The sequence below is a fragment of the Parasteatoda tepidariorum genome, chromosome 6 (genome assembly GCF_982258835.1).
Source record: "Parasteatoda tepidariorum strain Cologne lab strain chromosome 6, Ptep-v5.0, whole genome shotgun sequence".
Lineage (NCBI taxonomy): Eukaryota > Metazoa > Arthropoda > Arachnida > Araneae > Theridiidae > Parasteatoda > Parasteatoda tepidariorum.
This window is the reverse complement of record NC_141760.1, coordinates 101,009,944-101,036,357: the sequence shown is the minus strand read 5'-3', so window position 1 is coordinate 101,036,357 and position 26,414 is coordinate 101,009,944. Positions and strand designations below refer to the sequence as shown.

The following is a 26,414-nucleotide window of genomic DNA, read 5'->3' as shown; positions in this document are numbered from 1 at the left end:
AAGCACCTTTTAAGCACTTTAAAAAAATATCATAATTAGGCAGGGTTACAAAGTTTTTGACAATTGATGGTTTTATCTTGTTTTAACCGTCATGTCAAAAAAAAAAACCTTTTGGCATTGTTTTTGAATCATTGTTTTGAAATTTTGAATCATGTAAAACGAATGGCGTTTTCATACGCTACGGGCTAACAATACGCTGAAATAGATTTAGGTTGAATTAATTGTGAAAACGTTGAATAGAATAATGTGAACTGTGGCTTTTTGCATAATTTGAAGCGAAAATCAACATGGTAAACGGAAAATCTCATATTGAAAAAAGGAAAATTAAGCACTTTTTAAAACACCCAATGAAAAAAGCACCTTTAAGGGCTTTTAAAAAACGGAAATCGAAAATAAGCACCTTTAAGCACTTTTTAATAACGCTACGCACCCTGTTATAATTGTTATCGTTAAGTTATCTTAAGTAAGTTATCTTTAAGTTAAATTAGGTTATGTATCTAACCTGAAGAATTTACGTCAGACACCAAACAGTTTACGTTCGACACTTATGTAAAAAACTTCAAATTAACGTTTCATCATATTTTACACATCAAAAACTGCTTAGAATTCTTTATCCAACCGACAGCTTCTAAATTCTGTCAAATTTACATTTAAATTACAAACAAATTCACAGAGTTTAAACAATTTGTAAATGAGTAATCATTTTTTCCTTTCGTGTGATTTACGTCAGACGCAAACAATTTAATCCATCTCATTTGAAATTATCATTATTAGTTTTTATAAAACAAATGGTTTCTTTGATAGGTCTTGATGTATTTGCATTAAAAATTTGATCTTTTTAAACTTAATTTATATTTCTCTAACCTAGCAGGGGCTCTAACCCATGATCGTCTACCACTGAGGATACTTTTACGTCTGCACTGTGGTCGGTGCCAGCCAGGTCGCGTATTTCGTATCCACAGCCATCGCTGAGATTCGAACCCGGATTACGTCATTGGAAGTGGAATGCTCTATCCCATGAGCGACTTCCGTACAGATTAACCACTTCCCTAATTAACCCGAGTTAACTCGGGTACGTATATATTGCAAATATTCGTCATCCCGAGAAAACTCGGGCTTAGCAGAATTTGTCAGTAGCTACATTTTATTTTTTCAGGTTTTTATTCGTCCGTTGGCAAATAATAATAATAATCTGCTATTATTGGAAGTTTGCCAAGTATTATATGGGGTTTTTGCCGTTGAACTGTGGGACTGCACACGTGTTTTGTGCGATTATATATACCAGGGATGAGCAAACTTTTTTGGTCGTGGGCCAAAAATCTAGAAAAAAAAAAAAGTTTGGTGGGCCGAGTAAAAACTTCTAAAATAAAAATTCTAACTTCGGAAATAAAATAAAGTCAATTCACCATTGAACGCATGGCGCTCTACATCAACTTTGCATTTTTTAGTTGCCATTTTTGGATTAAAAATGTTTACAAATAACTCAAAAGGGCAGTAGCCATTTCATACATTTAATAATTTCACCATTTTTTACAATGACGTTGTATGCGTGCAGCCTTTCCATACGCAGTAAATTATGTTAGAACTCACGCCGGAAGAAAAATCCGCTCGTTGGAACTTAAAATGCGTAGTAAGCCTCATGTGAAGTACAATTCACCTATATTAGATTCCATATGTCCAGTGGCGTAGCTAGGTAACCAAGGGCCCTGGGGCAAATTAAAAAATGGTGCCCCACTGCTTTTTATCAAACTGATTAGGTTTTATCAAATAAAAATATGAAATATACAAATACTTTGTGCACGAAAAAGATCTTTTGTATACAAAAGCTCTTTTTCGTGCACTGCAGGGAGGTAATAAAAATATTAAACAGTAACAACATAAATTACAATTAATACTTGGTGTAGGTTTGGCTAATAAAACGAAATAGAGAAGTTTCAAGGGTTTATTATATAAAGGTCGGGCCTACCAACTGATTAAATAACAATTATATTTACAATTTTTTCCTAGCTTTAGTTTTCGCAAAAGTATCAATGACTTCGTTTAAATCCAGGCTTGATGCGGTTTTGTTTTCACTTGCTATTAACGATAAATGTCGGAGTCGAGTTTGGCCCATATTATTTCTTAAATAATTTTTTATTATTTTTAATTTGCTAAATAACCTTTCAGCTGCTGCAGAAGTGACAGGAATTGTAAAGAATAATATCATTGCTGTAAATACTTCCGTTAGGTCGCATTCTAGCACTCCATATTTGCTCATTATTTCCTTACATAATTGGTGAACAGTCCATGCTTGAGTTAGATGAGGTAAAACTAGGTGGTAAATATTAATAAATTGAAGTGAAAAACTGGGCCCTATTATATCTGAATATATTTTTGGGAATTCGTCACACTTTTGTAATAAAGTTGCTTCATCAACATGTAATAAAAATGTTGGTGTTAGAAAATCGAATATATGACAGACTGCACTCATACCAATAAAACGTGTATCTAATTGAGATATTACTGTGTCTAGTAACAGAAGAATTAACAACAGAAGAATAACAGAAGAATAGAAAATTGCAATTTTAAATATTTTTTCTCGATTAGGAAATCGGTGATCAGCAGCTAATTCATCAAAATGTTTTTTAACTTTTCTTTGCCTTTTTTCTTGAAAATGGGTATCAATACCGTATTTTCTTGCAGTTTCACTGGCTTTGCACTTGAATAATTCGAAATCATTTCTATAAATTTGCAACTTTGCTTTGGTCTCTGCTAAAACTTTACTCGCCTCGCCCAAATTGATGTCGCATTTTTGTAAAGTTTTGGATGCATAATTGATGTCGTTCAATACATTGTGCATGAATTCGCAAAGCAACACGAACTCGAAATTTAGCATTTTTGTTTTAATACTCTCTGCTGAACTACGCTCATCTTTATTAGGATTCTTTAGAACTATTTCTGATAAAGCTTTGATAATATCAAAATAACGAAGTTTTATTGCAGATATCGTATTGACCCTACTGGACCATCTATAGTCGGATTTAGTTTTTTTAGAGTTGTGTTCGATTCGCCAGTGAATTTTGACAGTAGATCCCAACGTTTGATGCTGTTTCCGAAAAAGTTATACAAATCTTGCAACGTTGCGAAAAAAATCTGTATTTCCACACAACTGCTAACGGCATCATTTATCACCAAATTTAAATTATGAGTGGCACAATGTACGTACTCTGCGTTAGGCTGGATATCCTTAATATGTTTTTGTACACCATTATACACACCACTCATCACACTGGCTCCATCATAGCCTTTCCCCACACATTTTTTTGAATCAATATTTTTGTTGATAAATAATGTTGTCACTTGGTTGACTAAATCTACTGCGCCATGTTTGATGGCTGCATAAAAGCCTAGAAACACTTTTACTTCTATATCAATTGGCTGTCCATTTTCCGATCTGGTTATTACTTTAACCTCACAACAATGCTTAGCTGATCTACCTTCGATATGTCCTGTGTCGTATCCATTATGATGGCAGAAAACGGTGATGCTCTAATTTGTTCTAGTAGATGGGTTTCGAGTTTGGTCCCCAAGCTCTCAATCATTTCATTTTGAATTGTTGCACTCAGATATCTTGTAGATCCTAAAAACATAAAAAAACACAATTTCAAAAAAGTCCTGATATTAAACAGTTAGTAATTATAAACAAAATAAAACGATAAAAAAAACGTAGAAATAATTATTATTACCTTTGGGCATATCCAAAACTTGCCGCAAAATGTGATCATATCGGGCGACAAGCTCTACAAAGGACAGAAAATTTCCGTGGTATCCTTTCTGACTTAACCCTTTCGCGCCGACTGTCACAAATACGTGACAGCATAAAACTGTATCAATCAGGGTAAAAATATAAAACTGGTAATCAAAGTATTTCTTTAGCAGTTTATTTGTGGGCGGAGTTATAATTGTTTGATTTATTTAATTCACCATTATTTTGTTCAAAATAAAACTATTTAGTTATACTTTGAATTAACATTGATTATATAAATGATTAAACTAACAATAATTAACGTAAAAGCAAAGTATGTCTGTCAAATTAGCAACGACTACATTTAAGTTACCGTTTTTTATTTAATAACAACTTGATTCTGATTTTGTACGAATGCTTTTCTGAATTGCCCGTCCCCAAGGAGTTAAGTCTTCTTGATGTCCTCTCAAAGCCAAAGAACTCTTTGCTAGGGTAAGTATGATATCGAATAACCTTTGAAGAACCGTTTTCCAAAATGATGCTTCTTTTCGAATTTCATTTTCAAGTTCCTTGTCGATAGTATTAGTATCGTTTTTTTCTCCAAAATTCATGCACAGCACATGATTCCGAATGGCCACTCGAACAACTGTGTTGTTTAATTCTTTCTGATAAATGCTTCCAATCTCGAATTCCCGTACACCAAACATTATTCCTTTGTGAAGCAAATAACCAGCAGGGTTGACAATAGGCAGCGTCTAGTATTTTGGAATAACACAACCAAAAACGATTAACTGGCCCATATTTAGAACACGAAACGTAGTACGATTTTGAAAAACACCTATTGATCTGGTTGATGTCTGTTGGAAAAAGTCCTGAAGGCTGTAAAGGCCCCATATCAAGAATTTGACGTTTTTCGTATCTTCTTCGTGAAGTTTCCCAAGCCACAAGAAGATTTGTCGTACACATTTTCGAAAAATGTAGAGGTCTGTGGTTCCTCCAAACCCTCCGCTCTATTTGTGTCATGCAAACATCATCCACGTTCACATGATCGGCGGTGGAGGTATCTCCAACTGCAATAATTGTCGAATCTTCTTCAGTAGGCTTCTCAACCAACACTGCAGTTACCACATTATTTGAGTCACTATCAATAGAAATATTTTGGCTAGATGTACTTGCAGAAGGCTGACTAAAAAACTTGTCAATTTTGGGCAATTTTTGTTTACTATCTTCTCTTTCTTGGCGTTGTTTGCGTTTAAATGCACCACTGGGTTTCTTCTTTTTATCCATAATTTTAGTTTTCTAATTTATTTAAACAATACAATATTAGATTGTGCTCGAGTAGGTAGGTACTCACTGTTCACTGACGACGTTAAAAGTAAAATAAAAGGAAAGAAAAACACAATGATACGCAACAAGTGTCGTTGGGGAATCCCCGGAAAACAATTATCACCGTTAGTGTTACCACATTTAACGGTGGAGACTGTAATGGTTGGCAACTGTAAGGCGATCTTTTAAGGCGCACTTGGCGCATTTTGTCATCCCGTCGGAGGGATGCGAGAGAGAGAAAGGTAGATGTATGTTTGATATAATCGGGAGAGGGTCTCCTTGGTCTTCTAAGAGCTGGAAGCTCTTACTGGAAAACAATGCCTATTTCTTTTGTTTTTAAATAAAGTTAAGTTTTATTGTTTTAAAAATCTGGTCTGCTTATTCATTGGAAAGGAAAGGCATTACAGAGACCATGAACGATCTCCTGCCCACGGACCTGAATTAATGTGTCTACTGCAGGTGACTTGCATTTTTTCACGATATTTCGCGTTATACAATGAGCTGTAGCCGAAATCTATAGATTTGACACGATTTATTGACTTAACGGAGATCAATATGAGTGGTAAAATCAAATAAAATTGAACCACTATATTGACCAGTACAAAAAAGTTTATTGACATTAGCTTACTTACTCCTGATACAGCATTAATTTTTTAACCGTTCTCGAAAAAAAAAATCTTAATTCGAATTCACAATAAAACGCACATCGATGAATAATAAAACGCACATATCACTATCCGTAAAATTGACAACATTGCCAACCTACAGAAAGAATTTAGGGGAATTCCCTAGGCATAACTTTTGAATTTCTCTCAACTGAGTTGTCATGATTAAAGTGGGGTTGCAACCTGTCATATTTATTTTGAAAATCGGAGAAATTTCCAAAAGTTCAATTCGATCGAGATTTCTGGTAAGGATTCGAGGGCCCCCAGAGCTTGAGGGCCCCGGGGCACTGCCCCGCCTAGCCCCTTGGTAGCTACGCCACTGCATATGTCTGCTCCTCGAGAAAGACAAATACTAGTTGGAGCTAATCTACGGCTATTCTATAAGGAACTTTTGCTTTCAACATTTTATCAATTGAAGCTGTTAATGCTAACTATTTTAATTAATCTATGTTTTGTAGAACAAAAAAAAGAAAGTAAAAAGTTAAAATTCGGTCCGCGGGCCGGATATAATCTTCCGGCGGGCCGTAGTTTGCCCATCCCTGGTATATACGATGGTAGTTGAATTTACATAGCAATAAGAGTAAGCAAAAAATGGCGTATTCCTTCACTGACGTTTGAAAAGTATCATTTTGTATTGTCCCTTGTTTTAAGAACTATCATACAAAGACTAATATTTAACCTTTTTTCATTTGCCCGAAATAACTCGGGATAGTAAACTGATTTTAAATTAAATGTTTCGTACACACACAAAAAATTTAAATTTCAACTTAAAATTTGCACGTTATGTTTTGTTTTAGTTACGCTAATTTTTTGTCTTTTTTTTCTTCTAAATAATTGGGTATGGTTAAATGAAATGTGCATATTTAGGAAATATTTATGTTTATTAGGATTAATAGAGGCACCGACCTTGAAGGATTTATTCATAGAACTCTTCTCGTTGTAAAAAAAAATAATAAATTCAATTCAATGGGAGCAAAAATAACATAGTGTTAACGAAAGCAAAACTAGAATAAATTGCCCTCTTACACCATCGAGAGTGTTTAAAATTTGTTTCTCACCCTTTTTTCAAATATCAAAATAACTATTGATTGCAGACTGACGAAAAGGGTGCAATAGAAGAAAGACGTGACCTTTAATCACATTTTGCGTTCATGCGTGTAGTAAACAACTAAAATCAGGTAAAGCGAGTGTTTCGAAAATAATTTGATTTTCTTTGCGTTATTTCGACAAAATTGAGAGTTTTGTGGCAGATATATAAGTAACTTACACCCATCTGCGGTTTATTAGCATTAACAACCATGGTAAGTACAACTTTTCTACACTTCATTTGGGGGTAAAATAAACATATATATATACTATGTATATATATATTTTCAACAGATTCTATTGTTTCTCGATTAGTTCTTCAAATTGATAAAAACAGTTTGAATTAACTTTAGTATTATATTTTTTTCGCATTATTAGAAACAATATTTTGAGGATTTGAAATAAGGTTTGGATAAACTCGCATATATTGTGTTTTTCGAGAAATTTTTCCTTGACCAGATTGTTTTTATAGATATTTTTTTTGATGTTCTAATTACAGTCGAACCCCGTAATAGTGAACATGGTTTATAGTGAACTCCCGGGTATAGTGAACGAAATGTTCGGTTCCGCGCCTTGCTGTACACATTATTTTTGTGTGGATACAGTGAACCGAAATAAAAGAGGAATTTGGATATTATGAACTTTTTGAAGTCTTCGATTGATTTTTTCTTCTTCATTTTTTGGTAATTTCGAAATGTCCACATAAAATACATGTACCGATTTTTAAAGCCATCTATTGAGTGCAATGTAGCCATAAGCATTTTTTCTTGTTTGCTTCCTCTATCTCAGTTTCCCATGCCTAAATTTTTTGTGCGCAATACGAAGAGTAATAAAAAATAAAAGATGACACATTTTATGTTATTTCATACTGTTTTTCTAATCATTTTTGTATTTATTTTCATTGGTAATTCATTTAAATAATCTATACATAATAATAAACGCAGCTGTGTGTCTGTAATCAGAATATATCGCCCCAGAAGCCTCGCCCAGGCACGAAACTCGGCACATAATTGTGTTTTGACATAATGAAGAAGTATTTTTTTCCCTTTTCAAAAATTTGGATTAGTTTTTTAGTTATCAGTCATTTCGTAAGAAAATCTATGCTTTTTCGTCTTCAAAGAGCCATATTCAAAAAACTATTTAAAAATGCATATACTTTTCTCCACTCTTATAAATGTTTGCTATTGCGAACCTTACAATTGAAATATTAATTTTCCACAACTTAAACCAATAATATAAGAAGGAATTAATAATTTAATTGTAAGGTTCGCATTAGTTTACATTTATCAAAGTGGATAAAACTTTAACTTTTGTACTAAAAATGTGGCAACATATTAGATACGTAAATAGAACGCTACGCTTTGATATATTTATCGCTGTTCATAATTGTTATAATAAGTTTTTCTTCTTCTTTCCACGCTCTATTTTTTTTCCTTAAGCGAAGACGATAATTTTTGTAGCGATATAGAATTAGAAATTGATACCATAAAAAATTATATAGAAATTGATACCCTAAAAAATTAATTCGTTTTCGTGTTCTTTTCATGTATTTAGCATTTTAGTTTTTTTTTCTTAAGCGTTGTAGCTATATAATATATAAAATAGGAATTTTAGAAAAAATTGCAGGACAGGAACACTTTAATTGTCCACTAATCTTCAGATTTCCTGCTATGTTTTAAAAAACTTTATTTGTGAAAACCTTTAGCGTGGCGGACAGCTGGCCGCCTTATGCGGCTAGTATGTAATAAAAGGGAGCAGCTCGGAAAAATTAGTTAAAATTGTTTGCAATACGGATATAGTGAACTCCCGGTTATAGTGAACTGAAATTTCAGTTCCTTTAAAGGTTCACTATAGAGGGATTTGACTGTATAAGCAGAAATATATTTAAGTATTTTTTAATTATGCAAAACATTCTAATAGTTACTAAAAAATCCGTTAAATTATCTAAGTTTTGTGCGTACAAAAATGCTTAAAATCCCAAAAATGTAATTTGATTTTTTTTCCATTCATGTTCAATACATTATCAATAATAAATTTGGTAAATTAAAGAAATTTTAATGATAAATAACTGCTTCTCTTAAATAACTGCAAATTTGAAAAATCATCGTTTGGAAGTGAGCCATGTTTGGGATGAAGATTTCACCTTTAACGCAGAAAAAGACACCGGTGTTTCGCGCTCTATTTCATAACCGTAAATTGTTGAAATGCTAAATTTGATATTTTTCTCTTTTGACCTAAATTAATGTAAAATAACGAAACAAAAAAGTATGAAAAATATGTTTAATACAAATTCTGCGTCAAAGGGTTAGGTAGTTTATGATAATTTTGATTTTCAAAAAAAACGGTCAATGTTTTTGAATAGATGGACAGAAATTGTTGCGAACAACTTGAATGAAATAATAGCATACTTATTTTAAATATTTTTTTAAATAAGTAATAGGAAACAGCATTGTCACATTACCTTTAAAAAATGTAGAATATTTCTATGCAGCTTGATTAAAATCGTTAGACAATGTTTTACAACAGATAAATAATAGAAACTCTGAAAAATTGTTAGATGGAAATGTTTGCTTTTCTTGTTGTTTTGTTTTGTATTGATATTATGAATTTTATTTTCATTATTTAACAAAAAAAAAAAATTTTTTTTCCACATTTAAACCATTTTCATAAAACATTGCTCACTTAAATAGCAGAAAAAATGCATGGGCCTAAAAAATAAGTCGCTATAAAGAAAGTCGTAATAATTATTAATAATCGTAATAATTCATTTTTAACTCGTTATAATTAAAAAAAATTTGTATCCTTAGTAGGATTGTCACAGTGACTTGAAAAAAAAAATTTGCTGTCACTATATACTTCTGGGCGTATTCGTGATGTTACAGTGTGTATTTCAATGTTCTAAAACAAAAATATATAAATTCATTGCTTATTTTCTGAGAAAAATATTTTTCATGTTATTTCAAAAGTGATTGGGATTGACATTCAGTAGAAGTTTTGATTGAATAAAATATATTTAAAAATTGATCCCTCTTATTTTCTTAAAAAAATTATTTTAAACGGTGCTTTTCCTCATAAAATATGAATAGGTCATAAAACTGCGCATTTAAAACGGCTCTTTTAGTGACCCATATATTCAATGGGTTTTTTTTTTCAAATGCTTTGAAACGGCTTCTATTCCTAACGAAAGGCTGAAGTCAGATATTACAGTTGCAATTATTGACTCTACAAAAATAAGCAAATGTCTCATGCTTACGCAAACAAGTTGCAACACTTTAATTTTGACTTCGGTAACCCAATTCATATTAAAATCCATAATTTTGCATTAAACAAAATAAATGATTCTTTTTATGTGATAAAGTTTCGCGCAGAATTTTAGGTGATTTTCGACAGCGGACAAGAGAGCCGCTAAAGCTCAGAGGATAGAGCGTTTGCCTTCCAACGATGCAAACCGGGTTCAAATCCCATTAGATACGAATTCCGCATACTGCTTGCACCGACCACAGTGCTGACGTGAAATATCCTCAATGGTAGACGGATCATGGGTTAGAGTCCCCTTGCCGTCAGGATTACCTTGGGAAGTTCTCGTGGTCGTCCACTCCATGTAACGCAAATGCGGGTTAGTTCTAATGCGAAGGCAAATTTCCCCCGATACTTGATCCAGACGTACCCTTGTCTTATGGATTTGTTTCAAAATTACAAGGCTACGTAGTTGATTATTAGTAGTCGTAAACCCAAACATTGGATTATAAAATAAAATATATGGGTCAAGAATGGGATACCTGCAACTGACGTAGTGTGGGTCTCTCGATCCTGATTGGTTGTTGAAGAGTGGAATTTGTTTACATTACCATCAACTGTTTTTTTCCCATTCTATTTCGAGTAAGACAAGCCCGTCAAGTATCAATTTTCTTAAGTGACACATTTTCTATATTCTTACGCAAGGATTCTTTCATAAAGATTTCAGGTCTTTCATTAAATACTTCTTATTTAACACAAAGACGGGCATGAAGCCATGTAGGACATAAACAAACTAATTATGCACAGAAGTTGCCATGTACACAAAACAAAAATATATCATGATTATAATAAAATGCATAAGCAAATAATAAATCTAAATTAAGCAAAAAACGTACACAAATACGAATTATATTTCAATAAATTCGATGTGCGATGCGGATCTGTAATTTTATTTTACAACCGTCGTTGAACAGCCGACCCAATTTTACGGGTTAACGACTACTAGTGTTCAAATCCGTACCGTTGTAATTTTGAACCCAATCCAGAAGACAAGAGAACTCCTGGATTGAGTTTTGGGAGAAATTTGCCTTCGTGGAGGACTTTTTGATGGTGCTAACCAGCATTTGCGTTACATGGAGAGGAAGACCACGAGAACCACCCATGGTTAGCCTGACTGCAAGGGGACTCTAAGCAACACCTCCTAGAAGTATGAAGGCCTCAGCACGGATCAAATTAGTAGTCCGATGTGACGAAGTTAACTGCGCAGTTGATGAAAAATAAGAAAGATGTCATTACGTTCGGGGTACTAAGCTGCGCAGTGGTTGAAAATACGAAATATGTCATTACGTTTGGACTACTAAAGGATATTTATGGTAACCCGTGCAGAGGCCTACTCTTTTCTAGGAGGTGTTGCTCTAAGCCATGATCCATCTACCACTGAGGATATTTCACGTCAGCATTGAGGTCGCTGTATCCTCTAAGTCATCGCGGCTCAAAGGTTCTGTAATTTTTTATTTTATTTTATAACCGTCGTTGAACAGCCGACCCAATTTTATGGGTTTACGATTACTTACGTTCAACTCCGTAGCCTTGTAATTTTGAACCAATCCAGAAGACAAGGAAACTCCTGGATCAGTACCCCCAGAGGTATTGATTTGTTGTGGGAACATGGAGGACTTTGAGACTCGACAGATTTAATGTGCATCAGTCACCATTTACTACACGGGGAGTCTTCGGCCGGCGAGGATCGAACCCACGACCTCTTGGATATGGGCCCAGCGCCCTACCGACCAGGCTATCCCGGCCCAAGGTTCTGTAATTAATAAACTTCATGTTAATTTACTTATGAGGAGAAACTTAGCTCAAACTTTAACACGCGAATTTACTTATAAACGATCAGCTAGCGCTGACGTCATAGGATTTATATGTGTAGATATCTGTGATCTTCTTCTTCTTGAAATGCAAGTATCCAACTCCAATTTTTTTTTTTTTCAAATTTAAATTTTTTAAATTTGTCATTCAATATTTGTATTTTTCTTTTCAAATTTTTGCTTTTAAAAAAGCCTTGAAACTAAGATGATATTATCGGCATTTATCATAATATTTCTCCCCCTTAACAGTAAAAATGAGCAAATCACAAGGTTGGGTGCCGAGTTGCTTACTTTATATTTGAACGGTCCCTAACTCTTGATTTACTTCTAACTCCGCAAAAACGAACTAAAAATTATGAATGAAAGGAGTTTTTGCAAAAATAAATAAGTGCTTCTCTCGATTAATAAGAAGAAAGACAATGTATGGAGGTTTATAGAAATCCAACGAATCCCCTTAAGTTATGTGGGTGTACCACGGTGTGATCACATAACTATTTACCTCTGATTTAGTTAACGAAATCAATCAGAATTTCGATTGCAATCAGAATTTCCGATGATCTGAATTTCGGGTAATCTAAACAGGCAACGGTTCCAGTTATTTTCTATAGAATCTTCACGCAAAACATTTTGTGCTCTTGTTTTTTTAAAGTTTAAAACGGGCTTCTAGTCCATCTGAGCAAACAAGCTTAGACATGAAAAGAATGAAAAACATTGACTTACTCAAAACTCACGTTAGGATATAGAAGTAACTGTATTAAAGTACAGTCAAACCCCGCTATAGTGAACCTTCAAGGAACCGAAGTTTCGGTTCGCTATAACCGGGACTTCACTGTATCCGTTCCGCAAACAATTCTAACTGATGTTTCCAAACTCCCCCTCTTTTATTACACAATATTATTTAAATAAATGACAAATAAAATGAAATGAAGAAATGACTGAAAAATAATACGTAGTAACAAAAATGAATTAACTTATATTTTTTATTACTCTTCGACTTGTGTGCGAAATGAATTAGTAATCTTTAGCTGATGAGCAATCCTCAACATCAGATATGAGAAACACTTCCCGACTCTCCGATAATTTTCCCTCAATTTATGTTATTCCGCTTTTTCAACCTGTCTAACCAGCTATTAGAACACTTAAAATTAGTCTCACCAAACTGCTTAGCAAATTTATCGGTTTTGACTTGAAGCATTTGTCTAGATACTGGAAGATTGCGGCTTCTTTCAATGCTGAACCAATTCAATAATGAAGCAAACAAGAAAAAATGCTTATTTCTACATTCCATGCTATAGTTAAAAATTAGTATATGCATTTTTTTATGAAAATTTCAAAACTATTACAAAAAAATGAAGAAAATAAATCAGTCGAAGATAGATAAAAGTTCATAATATATAACTACCTCTCTTTTTTGGTTCACTATATCCACAAAAAATAACATTGTACGTGTGTAGCAAGGGACAGGAGCGAACATTTCGTTCACTATATCCGGGAGTTCACTATAAACCAGACTCACTATAGCGGGGTTTGACTGTATTAAAATCATTTATTGTTTTTCTGGGATGTTTAAAGTATTTTTCCAGGCAATTAAATAATCTTACATCGTAATAATTAATAAGATGAGGTAGTCAGTAATATTTCTTTTTATTTTTACCACCGATTTCTGTCTCTTCTCTGACACAAATCACAACTAAAAATCTCATTTCAGAGAATAAACTGCTAGTGAAACTATTTCATTGACTGGTTTTCGAAAAGAGAAAATTAAGCTCTTATTACACTTAATTATTAACTATTTATCATTATTTACTTATCTCGAAAAACAAATATTTTGGTCGTTATGCCAACTTTACCCTTCCCTAAAACAAGCTCGAAGAAAATGATTTTTGCTCTTTGATGAATAAAAGTCAGTAAATCAAATAAATCGGGGCGGGAAGACTATATTTGAGGGTGCCCCTTGATTCTCGCCATGTTGTGATGGCGGCTGATCGCCAAGCTGGGCGATGTTGAAACCCAATCGTGATTCTGATTGGGTTAGATTTTAGTGTTATTTTTAAATGTTCAACGGTATATGTAATTTCAGAGTTCCGTTTGTACTTTTGAATTTGGTCAATAAGATCGAAGGTATGTGGGCAGTCATGAAAAGGGATTTAAGAAAAAAATGTCACCGCTAGTTCGGTATTACAGACGCCATTTTCGATTCGTATTTCGTCGAATTTATGTGACGATGGAGGTACGCAGATTCTACTCATGATAAATTTACACTATAGTATCTATTAGTATAGTATTAGTATCTAACTGCCATTAGAGAATTCTGTGCACCTAAATCTGAGAATATTAAAGCTTAATGAAGAAGTTGTTCTTTTCTTTTTCTTTCTGCGCCTACTCCATTAATGTTTGTTCGATTCAAAATCCTTTATATTGGATTTATTAATTTTGCTTATATTGGGTTCATTGCAAGTTTTGGCCGATGTTTTGTTGAAATTTTAAAATGTTTTATTGAAATATCATAATGTTTTGGCTGCCATTCCTGTTACCACGGTGTTCCGCGCAAACAGGAATAGCACGATACATAAGTCGCCAATTTCGCCAAGGGGCACCCTCAAGTATATTTTTCCCGTGATCGCCTTATTACGATCACTGGTTGCCCATTGGTCAAATGATTTTTCTTTCCGGATTATCTCCACAACACTAAAACGCCACAACAAAAACTGCCTCCATTGATGTTTGTAGTCTGATTGATTTTCATATCCCACCTAAGTACGAGTTTCAAGACGTAACGAAATACTTTTCCTTCATCAGCATTCATATTTATATTAAAATCACCGTTAAGCCAGTAATTATACGTTAATAAGAAAAAGAATATAAAAATACTTTAAATTATTATTATGTAAATACATTAAAAATGCCTGCTAGTGAAAAGAAGAAGAAAAACAGCAGCCGTCGCCATGGCAACGCATGCAATGACGACGCATGCGCACTGTTTATTATTATTCTTGAACACAGCTGAAAAGTGCGGGCGCCATCAAATCCAAACCGAGACCCATTTTGCCAATTAAAATTTAAAATATAATTTTTGTCTATTCAATTTGTTATAATAATTTTTATAATTCAATATAAAAACAAAATTTAAAAACAATTTTTGAATATGTCTCTTTTCAGATTTTTCTGTTAAGTGTGTTGGCTTCGGCCTCTTCCCTTGCTGCTTCATTTTCACCACTAGACTTTTCATCACTCGAGAGTGTTCCGCCCTTTTCATTTCCCCTTTTGGAATCGGAAGCCAAGGAAGTGGACATCGAAAAAGTAGCCAAAGCTCTAGAATTGGACAAAAGTTGGCCTTTTGCCGAAAAAGATATATCATTTGAGAAAGGATTCGACTTCAGTGTGGGAAAAACAGAACTCGAAAAAGAATTCAGTAAAATTGGACTTGAGAAAAGTGTAGGCTGGGAGAAATCTCCTTACCCTTGGTACCTATACGAAAAAATTTTTGGACTTGGTAAGAAAATCTCTTTTGAGCAAGCTTTACTGTACGAACTGTACAGGTTGTATGGATACTATGGTCTTTTTGTGGCGAGAGAGTTACAGAGAAGATTCCAGATCGCCAAAGAATTGGGACTTGTTGGGAAGGAGATAGCCTTCCAAGAAGCCATCTCCTTAGGACTTTTTAAAGGTATAGGTCTCGAAAAAATATTCGAAAGTGTTAGAAAGATCATAGGTGCGGAGGAAAAAACTTTTGATTTTGAAAAAGGGTTTGGAATATTTAAGAAGCTGTAATGGGCAGTACTCTGATGTTGTGAAATGTAAGTAGCTTTTTACAATTTTTGTTTTTTAATCGTATTTGTATTTTAATCGTAATCGTGTTTGCAACCGCTGTTTTGTCCTGAAGAAACCTATTTCTTTCAAGACACTGGATAAAATAGTAGAAACAAAATGGAAGAAGTTAAAAATGGCGTAGGGAATTTTTTTAGCAAAAATAATAATAGTAAATAGCTTAAAATTAAACAAATTATATTTCATACAAGCAATTTCATAAAATACTTTACATCAAAATTAAAAAAAAATTCTCTTTTTATTTTAAAGAATTTTAAATCTATATGTCATATATTTTTTTTCAGAATCGGTTATATTCATAATTAACAGTATTTAAATATAAAATTCAGTATGCTGCAAGTAGTGGTTGTTGAAATTTACACTTTAAATGAATATCCGTTTGTCCTTTATAAACTCCTAAACCATTCCTCTAAGAGTAATGAAATTTGAGATCTGATCCTTCGGGGAAGGTCACAGTCGACATCGGAACCTTTTACTACGAGCGGAATAAGCGATTTTATCTTTGCAATTAGAATAAGCGATTTTGTCTTACAGACGATTTTATCTTTGCAAATATTTAAAAGATAACATTAGTCATATAAGCTAGCTTATAGCTCAATTTGATTGAAAAAAGAGTTTTTTGCATGTACTTTAATATTTAGTTTTTTTCTCTCGCTATGTCAGATAAATTTAACGAGGACATTTAACGTGAGAGCATGGGAAGACAACATTATCAGATTTATATTTCTAAAGTTTTTTGGAGCCACGTGTTTATTTTGTTTAAAGTCATTCCTTTAAAGCGTGTTTCTATGAAAATAAATAATTTAAAATCAGCGGTAATTGGGTATAATATGAAAAAAGCACAACTACTTCCACTTACTAGGAATAACATTTACCTTTTAGTTTAATTAATAAACTGAGTTTTAAATATGCTTACTAAATTCATAAGCTTCGGTAAAACAGCAATATAAATTATTTCCAAAGGAACTAGACTAATACAATTCCAACCTGGCGAGTAGCGACTTATGACAAGACACTTCGTTTGATGCTTTTACTTGTTGCTAGAAATCAGGTTCGCAGAAAATGCTGTTTACTAGTTAAATTTAGTAGGAATAACACGATCTGTGACGTAGGCTATAGTATACCCAATTGGGTATAATATGAAAAAAGCACAACTACTTCCACTTACTAGGAATAACATTTACCTTTTAGTTTAATTAATAAACTGAGTTTTAAATATGCTTACTAAATTCATAAGCTTCGGTAAAACAGCAATATAAATTATTTCCAAAGGAACTAGACTAATACAATTCCAACCTGGCGAGTAGCGACTTATAACAAGACTCTTCGTTTGATTCTTTTACTTGTTGCTAGAAATCAGGCTCGCAGAAAATGCTGTTTACTAGTTAAATTTAGTAGGAATAACACGATCTGTGACGTAGGCTATAGTATACCCAATTGGGTATAATATGAAAAAAGCACAACTACTTCCACTTACTAGGAATAACATTTACCTTTTAGTTTAATTAATAAACTGAGTTTTAAATATGCTTACTAAATTCATAAGCTTCGGTAAAACAGCAATATAAATTATTTCCAAAGGAACTAGACTAATACAATTCCAACCTGGCGAGTAGCGACTTATAACAAGACTCTTCGTTTGATTCTTTTACTTGTTGCTAGAAATCAGGCTCGCAGAAAATGCTGTTTACTAGTTAAATTTAGTAGGAATAACACGATCTGTGACGTAGGCTATAGTATACCCAATTGGGTATAATATGAAAAAAGCACAACTACTTCCACTTACTAGGAATAACATTTACCTTTTAGTTTAATTAATAAACTGAGTTTTAAATATGCTTACTAAATTCATAAGCTTCGGTAAAACAGCAATATAAATTATTTCCAAAGGAACTAGACTAATACAATTCCAACCTGGCGAGTAGCGACTTATAACAAGACTCTTCGTTTGATTCTTTTACTTGTTGCTAGAAATCAGGCTCGCAGAAAATGCTGTTTACTAGTTAAATTTAGTAGGAATAACACGATCTGTGACGTAGGCTATAGTATACCCAATTGGGTATAATATGAAAAAAGCACAACTACTTCCACTTACTAGGAATAACATTTACCTTTTAGTTTAATTAATAAACTGAGTTTTAAATATGCTTACTAAATTCATAAGCTTCGGTAAAACAGCAATATAAATTATTTCCAAAGGAACTAGACTAATACAATTCCAACCTGGCGAGTAGCGACTTATAACAAGACTCTTCGTTTGATTCTTTTACTTGTTGCTAGAAATCAGGCTCGCAGAAAATGCTGTTTACTAGTTAAATTTAGTAGGAATAACACGATCTGTGACGTAGGCTATAGTATACCCAATTGGGTATAATATGAAAAAAGCACAACTACTTCCACTTACTAGGAATAACATTTACCTTTTAGTTTAATTAATAAACTGAGTTTTAAATATGCTTACTAAATTCATAAGCTTCGGTAAAACAGCAATATAAATTATTTCCAAAGGAACTAGACTAATACAATTCCAACCTGGCGAGTAGCGACTTATAACAAGACTCTTCGTTTGATTCTTTTACTTGTTGCTAGAAATCAGGCTCGCAGAAAATGCTGTTTACTAGTTAAATTTAGTAGGAATAACACGATCTGTGACGTAGGCTATAGTATACCCAATTGGGTATAATATGAAAAAAGCACAACTACTTCCACTTACTAGGAATAACATTTACCTTTTAGTTTAATTAATAAACTGAGTTTTAAATATGCTTACTAAATTCATAAGCTTCGGTAAAACAGCAATATAAATTATTTCCAAAGGAACTAGACTAATACAATTCCAACCTGGCGAGTAGCGACTTATAACAAGACTCTTCGTTTGATTCTTTTACTTGTTGCTAGAAATCAGGCTCGCAGAAAATGCTGTTTACTAGTTAAATTTAGTAGGAATAACACGATCTGTGACGTAGGCTATAGTATACCCAATTGAAATGAAAAAGAAAGTTTTGAACTGAAAAGGAAAATTATGGGAGAAATGATACGAATTCGTTTGAGAGTAAATTAAAATACCGTTACATTCTTATTGACGGTAACGATGCTTGATTAATTTAATTAACAAATGCATATTGAAATAAAAAAAAAATAAGCTACGTACTAAAAAGCAAAATTTATGGAGTAAAAGTACTGGGAAGCAAGACGTTTTCGATGTCGAAAAAATGATTTTTTCAACCATATCGACAAGCCATTTTTTCTTAATATTAAATACATTTTAAAACTTTACATTTATGACAACTACATATTAATATCATTCAATAACAATAAAAAGGAATTTAAAATGTTTAAAAAATTTAATTTTTATGAATATTTGAAAATTTAATGTAAATATAATTTTTTTTTACCAGACATAACTTTCGGTACGCTCGTACAAAAAACAAATCATTGTAAAGTTATGAAAATTTCTATGCTTGTACATATACCTTATTTACATTTAATTAACTATATAAAGTTTATTTTTTTCATTATAATTTTGATATACAGGGGAAGTTTTTTAAAATGTGAACGAATTTTTGCATTTTATTTCAGAAATACTACATTTAATTTGCTTATATATAATATATTCTGTACATATTATGAAACAAACTATTTCACCTGATTTTTCAAACATATTTACATGAGTGTATGCCAAATTTTTGTTGATTTTTCATGTAGAAAATTTTTTGAGCGTACCGAAAGCTATGTCCGATTAAAAAAAAATTATATATGCATTAAATTTTCAAATATTTATAAAAAATAAATTTATAAATATTTTAAATTCCTTGTTTGTTGTTATTGAATGATATTAATATGTAGTTTTCATAAATGTAAAGTTTTAAAATGTATTTAATATTGAGAAAAAATGGCTTGTCGATATGGTTGAAAAAATCACTTTCTCGACATCGAAAACGTCTTGCTTCCCTTAAGGCCTGGTTTCTTAGGACAGGACGCCGTCAGCTGGAAATCAGCGCTAACCTCTGATTGGTCCATTTGTGAGTTTGATAGTATGCGTCATCGAACGCTCATCTTGAACTACAATTGCCGTCCAACTCAACTGCAGTTGGATTACAACGTGACGTTAACCACAGAAGCAATGGCGGACAACATCCAACAGCACATTGAAATCAGCCAAAATTTTGATTTTGACATTAAACATAGCTTCTTCATTAAACATAGCACTCTTCATTTAGCTCAGCTATAATGTGTTTTTTCTTGGACAAAGTCATTATTTGTTCTCTAAAACACTGGTCGACAATAACAAAATCAATACAAATTCGAAATAAATATTTGTTTACGTTATTAACGCATGCGCAATGAGAGATAATGTCTGCGTTGGACCGACTGCTCACGCTGAGCTAACAAAAAAGTATTTTTTTGGCGTCAGCTCTACGTCAACTCTCCGCTGACGCCCAGATAAGACGCTAGTTCTAAGAAACCAGGCCTTGAGCTAACAAACCAATATTTTGTTGGCGTCAGCGGGACAATGGCGTCTTGCTGACGACCAGGTAAGGCGCTTGGCCTAAGAAACCAGACCTTTAACCGTTTATAAGAACCGTAAAAAATCGCCTTGCTCTCATTCACGCCAATGGTGTTTAATTAATGTTAGTGATATGCATACCCTCCAACTTATGAGGATTTTGAAAATAATTCTTTCTAGTGGTAGCGAACCAAAGTAGAAATTTTTAAAGCAAATGGATCTCTCATAAAACTTTTATCAGAACTTAAGAATCTAGCCATATGGCCTACACTTTTATAAGTAATAGTGGACAAGTTACGCTAAAATTAATTTTTTTTAAATATTAAGACATTAATTTTGCTACCGTCAGAAAAGAAGATTTCTGAAACTACGGAAATTCCGTAGCAGTTGGAGGGTATGGGATATGTATTAATTTAAATTCTAAAAAAATTCGACATGCGATACGGCGCTGTATTTAATTAATTTAACGTCAATTAACATTCTAACTTATGAAAAACAACTTATCTCAACTTTAACACTCCATTTTGCTTATAACTATCATCTGGCGCTGATGTCATAGGCCACATGTGTGGGGTATCCGAGATCTTTTTCTTCTTAAAGTGCAAGTACCCAATTGGTAACGGAACAATTTTTCTGCTATTTTCATTTGAATGATTAATCCATTACATTAAATCGATAAGTTATTATTTTTTGTGCTATAACCAATACCGAATCTTGAGGTCTTGTATAGTAACTTTCTTTTCGTACCAAGTGTTTCGCTATAATTTGACATTTCAGCTATCTATGCAAACATAAAAAGCTTCAATTAATCTTTTAACGTTATTCCTTTTCTGTAAATCATTTTCCCTTATTTTATTATTCTAATCGAAACACTATCTCACACTTTTAAATTCATATCCTGTCCTTTAATCTATTTTTGGCTCAAGCATGCATTAATTTAAAGACATTTTTCCCTTTGCTCTTTGTGGGAATCGCGCGACCTATTTGATAAACCAATTACAATTTCTAAGATTTCCTTTATTCCCTAAAATGAAACATTTTACGAATTTACTTTGCAAGATTTTCCCTAGCTTATATTGAGAAGCACAACATTTCGTGAGCTTTTTGATAAACGTTTTCTGTCTAATAATTAATACATAAGTTTTGTACCCTCCTTCCCTGCCTAAGACCAGTTTTAATCTTTTAATCCCTCCACTCGACAACGACGTTATATATATATATATATATATATATATATATATATATATATATATATATATATATATATATATATATATATATATATATATATATATATATATATATATATATATATATATATATATATATATATATATATATATATATATATATATATATATATATATATATATATATATATATATTCAAAATGAAGAATAAAACAAAGAAAAATTATAGACATAAGAAGAAAAAATAGAGGGGGGAATAATAAGTAAAAAAATAACAAACAACAGTTTACATAAAAAAAAGAAGAAGAAAAGGATGACATTTTATTTAAAAAACCGGAAAAAAACTTATTATTTCCCCCCTTTTTTTTAAAAACTTATTATTCCCCCCCTTTTTTTCTTCTTCTTATGTCTATAATTTTTCTTTGTTTTATTCTTCATTTTGAACTTATCTAATGAGTTATGTTTACTTGCAGCTTAAGCGCAATAAATGAAACTTATTGTTTTTCTTAACTTTCTTTGTGTTTTCTTGCATTTATTTATTTACTATTTTTATTTATTATATATATATATATATATATATATATATATATATATATATACACAGTCAAACCCCGCTATATTGAACCTTCAAGAGACCGAAATTTCGGTGCACTATAACCGGGAGTTCACGATATCCGCACTGCAAACAATTTTTAACTAATGGTTTCAAACTTCCCCTTTTCAATACACATTATTTAAATAAATTACCAATAAAAGGAAATATGAAAATGAATGAAAAATAACACGTAGCAACAAAAAGAAATGTATTAACTTTTATTTTTCATTACTCTTCGTCTTGCATACTGCGTGCAGACAAATTTAGGGATGACCTTTATTTAGGGATGGGTAACTGAGATAGAAGAAGCAAACAAGAAAAAAAATGCTTATGGCTATATTCTACTCAATAGATAGTTTTAAAAATCGGCACATGCATTTTATGTAGAAATTTCTATATAAATTTAGAAATTCAAAATTACTAAAAAATGAAGAAAATGAATCAGTCGAAGACAGAAAAAAGTTCAATTTCCTCTCTTCTTTCGGTTCACAATATACAAGCAAATTAATATCATACGTGTATAGCAAGGCACGGGAGCGAACATTTCGTTCACTATATCCGGGGGCCCACTATAAACCAAGTTCACTATAGCGGGGTTCGACTGCATATACATATATTATCATTATAAAAATATTCCTGCTTTTTAATCTTGCTCACTACATGAATTAATTTTAAATGTTCTGTTTTATTTTTCAGGTTTTCAGTTCCCGAGCACGTGAGAAAATATATTACAAGAAACACCATTCTTTTCGGAGCAATATGTACACTGAAGGAATAAATGAAAATGTCAATTTGATTTATAATGTGTGGAAATCACTTTTTCCTTCTTTTAATTCACTTATTACAATTTTATTTCAAAGGGTGAATGGTGATAATTCACAATATTATAAATAATGTGCCTAAGGAAAAGTTCGACAAGTATCCTGTATTGCATCCACACTGCACTATAGTAATCATTGAAATTATATTGAAAGAAGCTGATACAGATGCACTGTACCTTGTAAAACAATACATTGTTCATAATAAATAATTTTAGCGCACTAGAGTGTTTTTTTTCTCTAAATTTGTTTTTGTGCTTGATTTCATAACTTAAAATTTCATTCGTACATTAATAGGTTAAAAATCAACAGTCAGATTAAAAATTATTCAGATATTGCATCTTTCTGTGCACTTTACTAAATTATAACAACTTTCTTGCGATTGCAAAGGAAGTAATAAAATTGAAAACTTCACGAACACACGACGCAATTGAAATTTTTTTTCTACTTTTATTATGTTAACTACGTTAAACTATTTGAGGGTTTAAATTTAAAGTTTAAATTTATGGTATCATATTAAACAATAACAATTAACATATTAAATAATAAATAACATATTAAATAATAAATAACATATTAAATAATAAATAACATATTAAATAATAAATAACACATTAAATAATAACAATTTATTGCTTTATAAGGTTATCGTATCAGATATTACGATATGTAATGCGTGTTCAATGCATTGCATTCGATTAGTTGCACATTTCTGCAAAGAATATTGCGTATTTAGTTCAATCAGAATAACTATGAATTCAAATTTCAAGAAAGTACCTAAAATTTTAGACTGGTATTTTTGCGTCAGAAAGAGTGACAAAAACTAAATGTTTTGGAAAGTAGCTTATATTTTATTTTGATAGCTTTACCTCATTTCTAATTGTCAGTTTTCACCCGGAAAAATGTCGAAACAATCAAGACAGCACACGTTCTTAGAAGAAATAATATTAACTATAAGAATAATTATAATTCTTATAATTAGAAGAATTTTAGAAATAATTATAATTAGAAGAAATATGTTTACGGAAAATGTACAATGGAATCACCCTGTAGGGGGGAGTCGGGTAGCCCCGCCCACTTATGGAGTATTGTTTATATTTCTGTATAATAATGAGTAATAATCAATATTTTTGTATGTTTCTATTGTTTTATCATCTAATTAAATAATGCAAAAAGAATAAACCAAAAAAAGAATAGTTTAACTTAAAAAAATAAAAATTAAAAAAAAAAACATGTTTTTCATCTCTTTTCAAAATGTGTCGGGTAACCCCGCCCAGTCACAAAAAGGTGTAAATGAAAATGACCAATGTATTGACAATAGGTAAACCTCGTTTATCATTTTTATCACAAAATTATTTTATTTATTACATATTTATATACTTTTAGTGAATTCAATCATTTAATAACAACAATATTTGTTGTTAAAAATGCATATAACATTCAAATTTGAAGCAATAAAATAATAATCTTTTGCAACCGTACATTTATCGACGAAATAAAATTGGTCGTTGATACCCGACATTCATGTGAGCGGGGCTACCCGAAATCCAATTTTTTTTGTAAATTTGTAATTACTCGAACAATTTTTCACATATAGACTTCTTTCTTTGTGCAAATTAAACTTAAGACTACATACTTTAATGCTGTATGTATAGAAAAAATAATTTTTTTAGTATTAAAATGAAGTTTAATCGAAACATTCAACCAATTTTTCTTAATTTCATGACTACTGTATTCAACATATTTTCAAAACTATTGTTTACCATGTTAACAGCTGCATAAATACTTGAATCTTTGAAAATAATCTTTTTTTTAAAATAACAATTAATGTCCGATGGTCCATTGACTTGAAAAAATATTCTATACATATGAAATTGACAGTGGGCGGGGCTACCCGACTCTCCCCTATATGTAAAAAATGCGATGAGCAATGAATTAAAAATTCTTATTCTTTATGTTTGTAATACATAAAAATTGGCAATATATAATTTTGTTCAATTATAATAAATTTTTTTTAGTTTATTTCTTTCATAACATTCATATTTCATACATTCAATCAGGAAACTTAAAAGTCCCGTCATTTGACATGGTAGAAATTGGTATAGATCAAGTATTGTTATTTTTCGTGTTAAAAAAGAAAAAAAATGTCTTGCCATCCAATAGAATAATAATTTTCACTTGTAGCCATATCATTGCCAATAAATATAAATAAACTCCTTCTATATACCATAATCGAATTACTTCGCCCAACTTTCGTTAATTGCGCAACTGGTATGCCTTATGAGATACAGGTAATTATGTATTTATTATTCAATCACTCGACCTTGGTCCGTAAATCTTAATTCAGATGTAGAAAATTTCACGCGTCAGCAGTCATGCGCTAAGACTGAGAGATTTGTGGAGTGGCGAAGAACGATTTCGAAACCTCTATAAATTAACATATGTGGTGATTTTATGGGGGTGTTCACCCAGTGCTGGATTACCCAATAGGCCAGACTAGGCCCCCAATGATTAGGAGCCCCCTTAAAATGGATTTTTTGAAAATAATTTTAAAAAAATTAAGAAAAAAAATGTTCTTTTTTAAAAAAAAAATCAATTTCAAATATATATTACTAAAGCACGATAATTTTTTTACATAATGTTAATCATATTTATTTATTACTTATTTTAGTTATTATATTAATAAGTATTATATTATAGTTTACGTATTATAAGACTTGTCAATGTTTTTTAAGTTTAAATTTGTGATTTGCCACGCAAAATTGAAGGCTGTACTACAGCGATCTGAGACTTGTTTAAACAAGAAACAAAGAATTAAATGTTGTTGCCATGATTGAGACGTTTTAAGTGAAAAAGAAGTTATTTAGTGCCTCAGCTGAAGTGTCTCATAATTCTTTTTAGTGTTTTATAATTATTTAGCGTCCGTAATTCTATTTGATCAGTAAATAATTTCAATAATAAACTTTTATATTTGAATAAGTAAAAAATATACAAGAAAAAAAAATTTAATCTAAGGGCCCCAAAAATTTGAATGGCTTAAGGCCCCGAATACGCTTAATCCGGCAGCACTCCCATTTCATGAAACGGTGGAGAAAAAAATTTTGGTCGCTGATAGTAGAAACATAAAGGGCTACGATTAACCTATCTCAAAACATTAAGCTTAAATGTTAAATGGTGAAAATCTCATTTTCAGACCGAAATCTATTAAAGCGTGTTTTTATTTTGAGCTTTACACATTTGATTGTCTAATTGTAATTTTAATTTAAAAAAAAATTACATTTCAACAATTGCTATGCTAAGTTATGAATATCTTCGCTGATGACATTATTGCTGGAACACTAAGATAGACTTTTATTTCTTTAGAGAAAGCGGCTCTCAAGCTGAGCCTGAGAATAAACGAGAGCAAAACTAAACATTTGCCCTGTACTAAAACAAGCTTCGATAACATCCATTTAGAAGTTGAAGAATATAAATTTGAGGTTGTTGACAATTATGTTTACTTGGATTCTGTAATCATCAACAGGAATAATATTACAATTTGGAAATACAAAGAATTACTATAGCTAA

General features: G+C 31.8%; 1 protein-coding gene across 1 annotated transcript; it reads left to right on the top strand.

The window, feature by feature from the left end:
• Window positions 1–6,853: 6,853 nt before the first annotated feature.
• LOC107449358 (uncharacterized) lies at window positions 6,854–23,069 on the top strand. Its single transcript, XM_043051139.3, has 3 exons — window positions 6,854–7,016; window positions 15,069–15,706; window positions 22,726–23,069. Exons 1-2 carry the CDS (start codon window positions 7,014–7,016, stop codon window positions 15,678–15,680), a joined length of 615 nt encoding a protein of 204 aa, XP_042907073.1. The 5' UTR covers window positions 6,854–7,013; the 3' UTR covers window positions 15,681–15,706; window positions 22,726–23,069.
• Window positions 23,070–26,414: the final 3,345 nt, after the last annotated feature.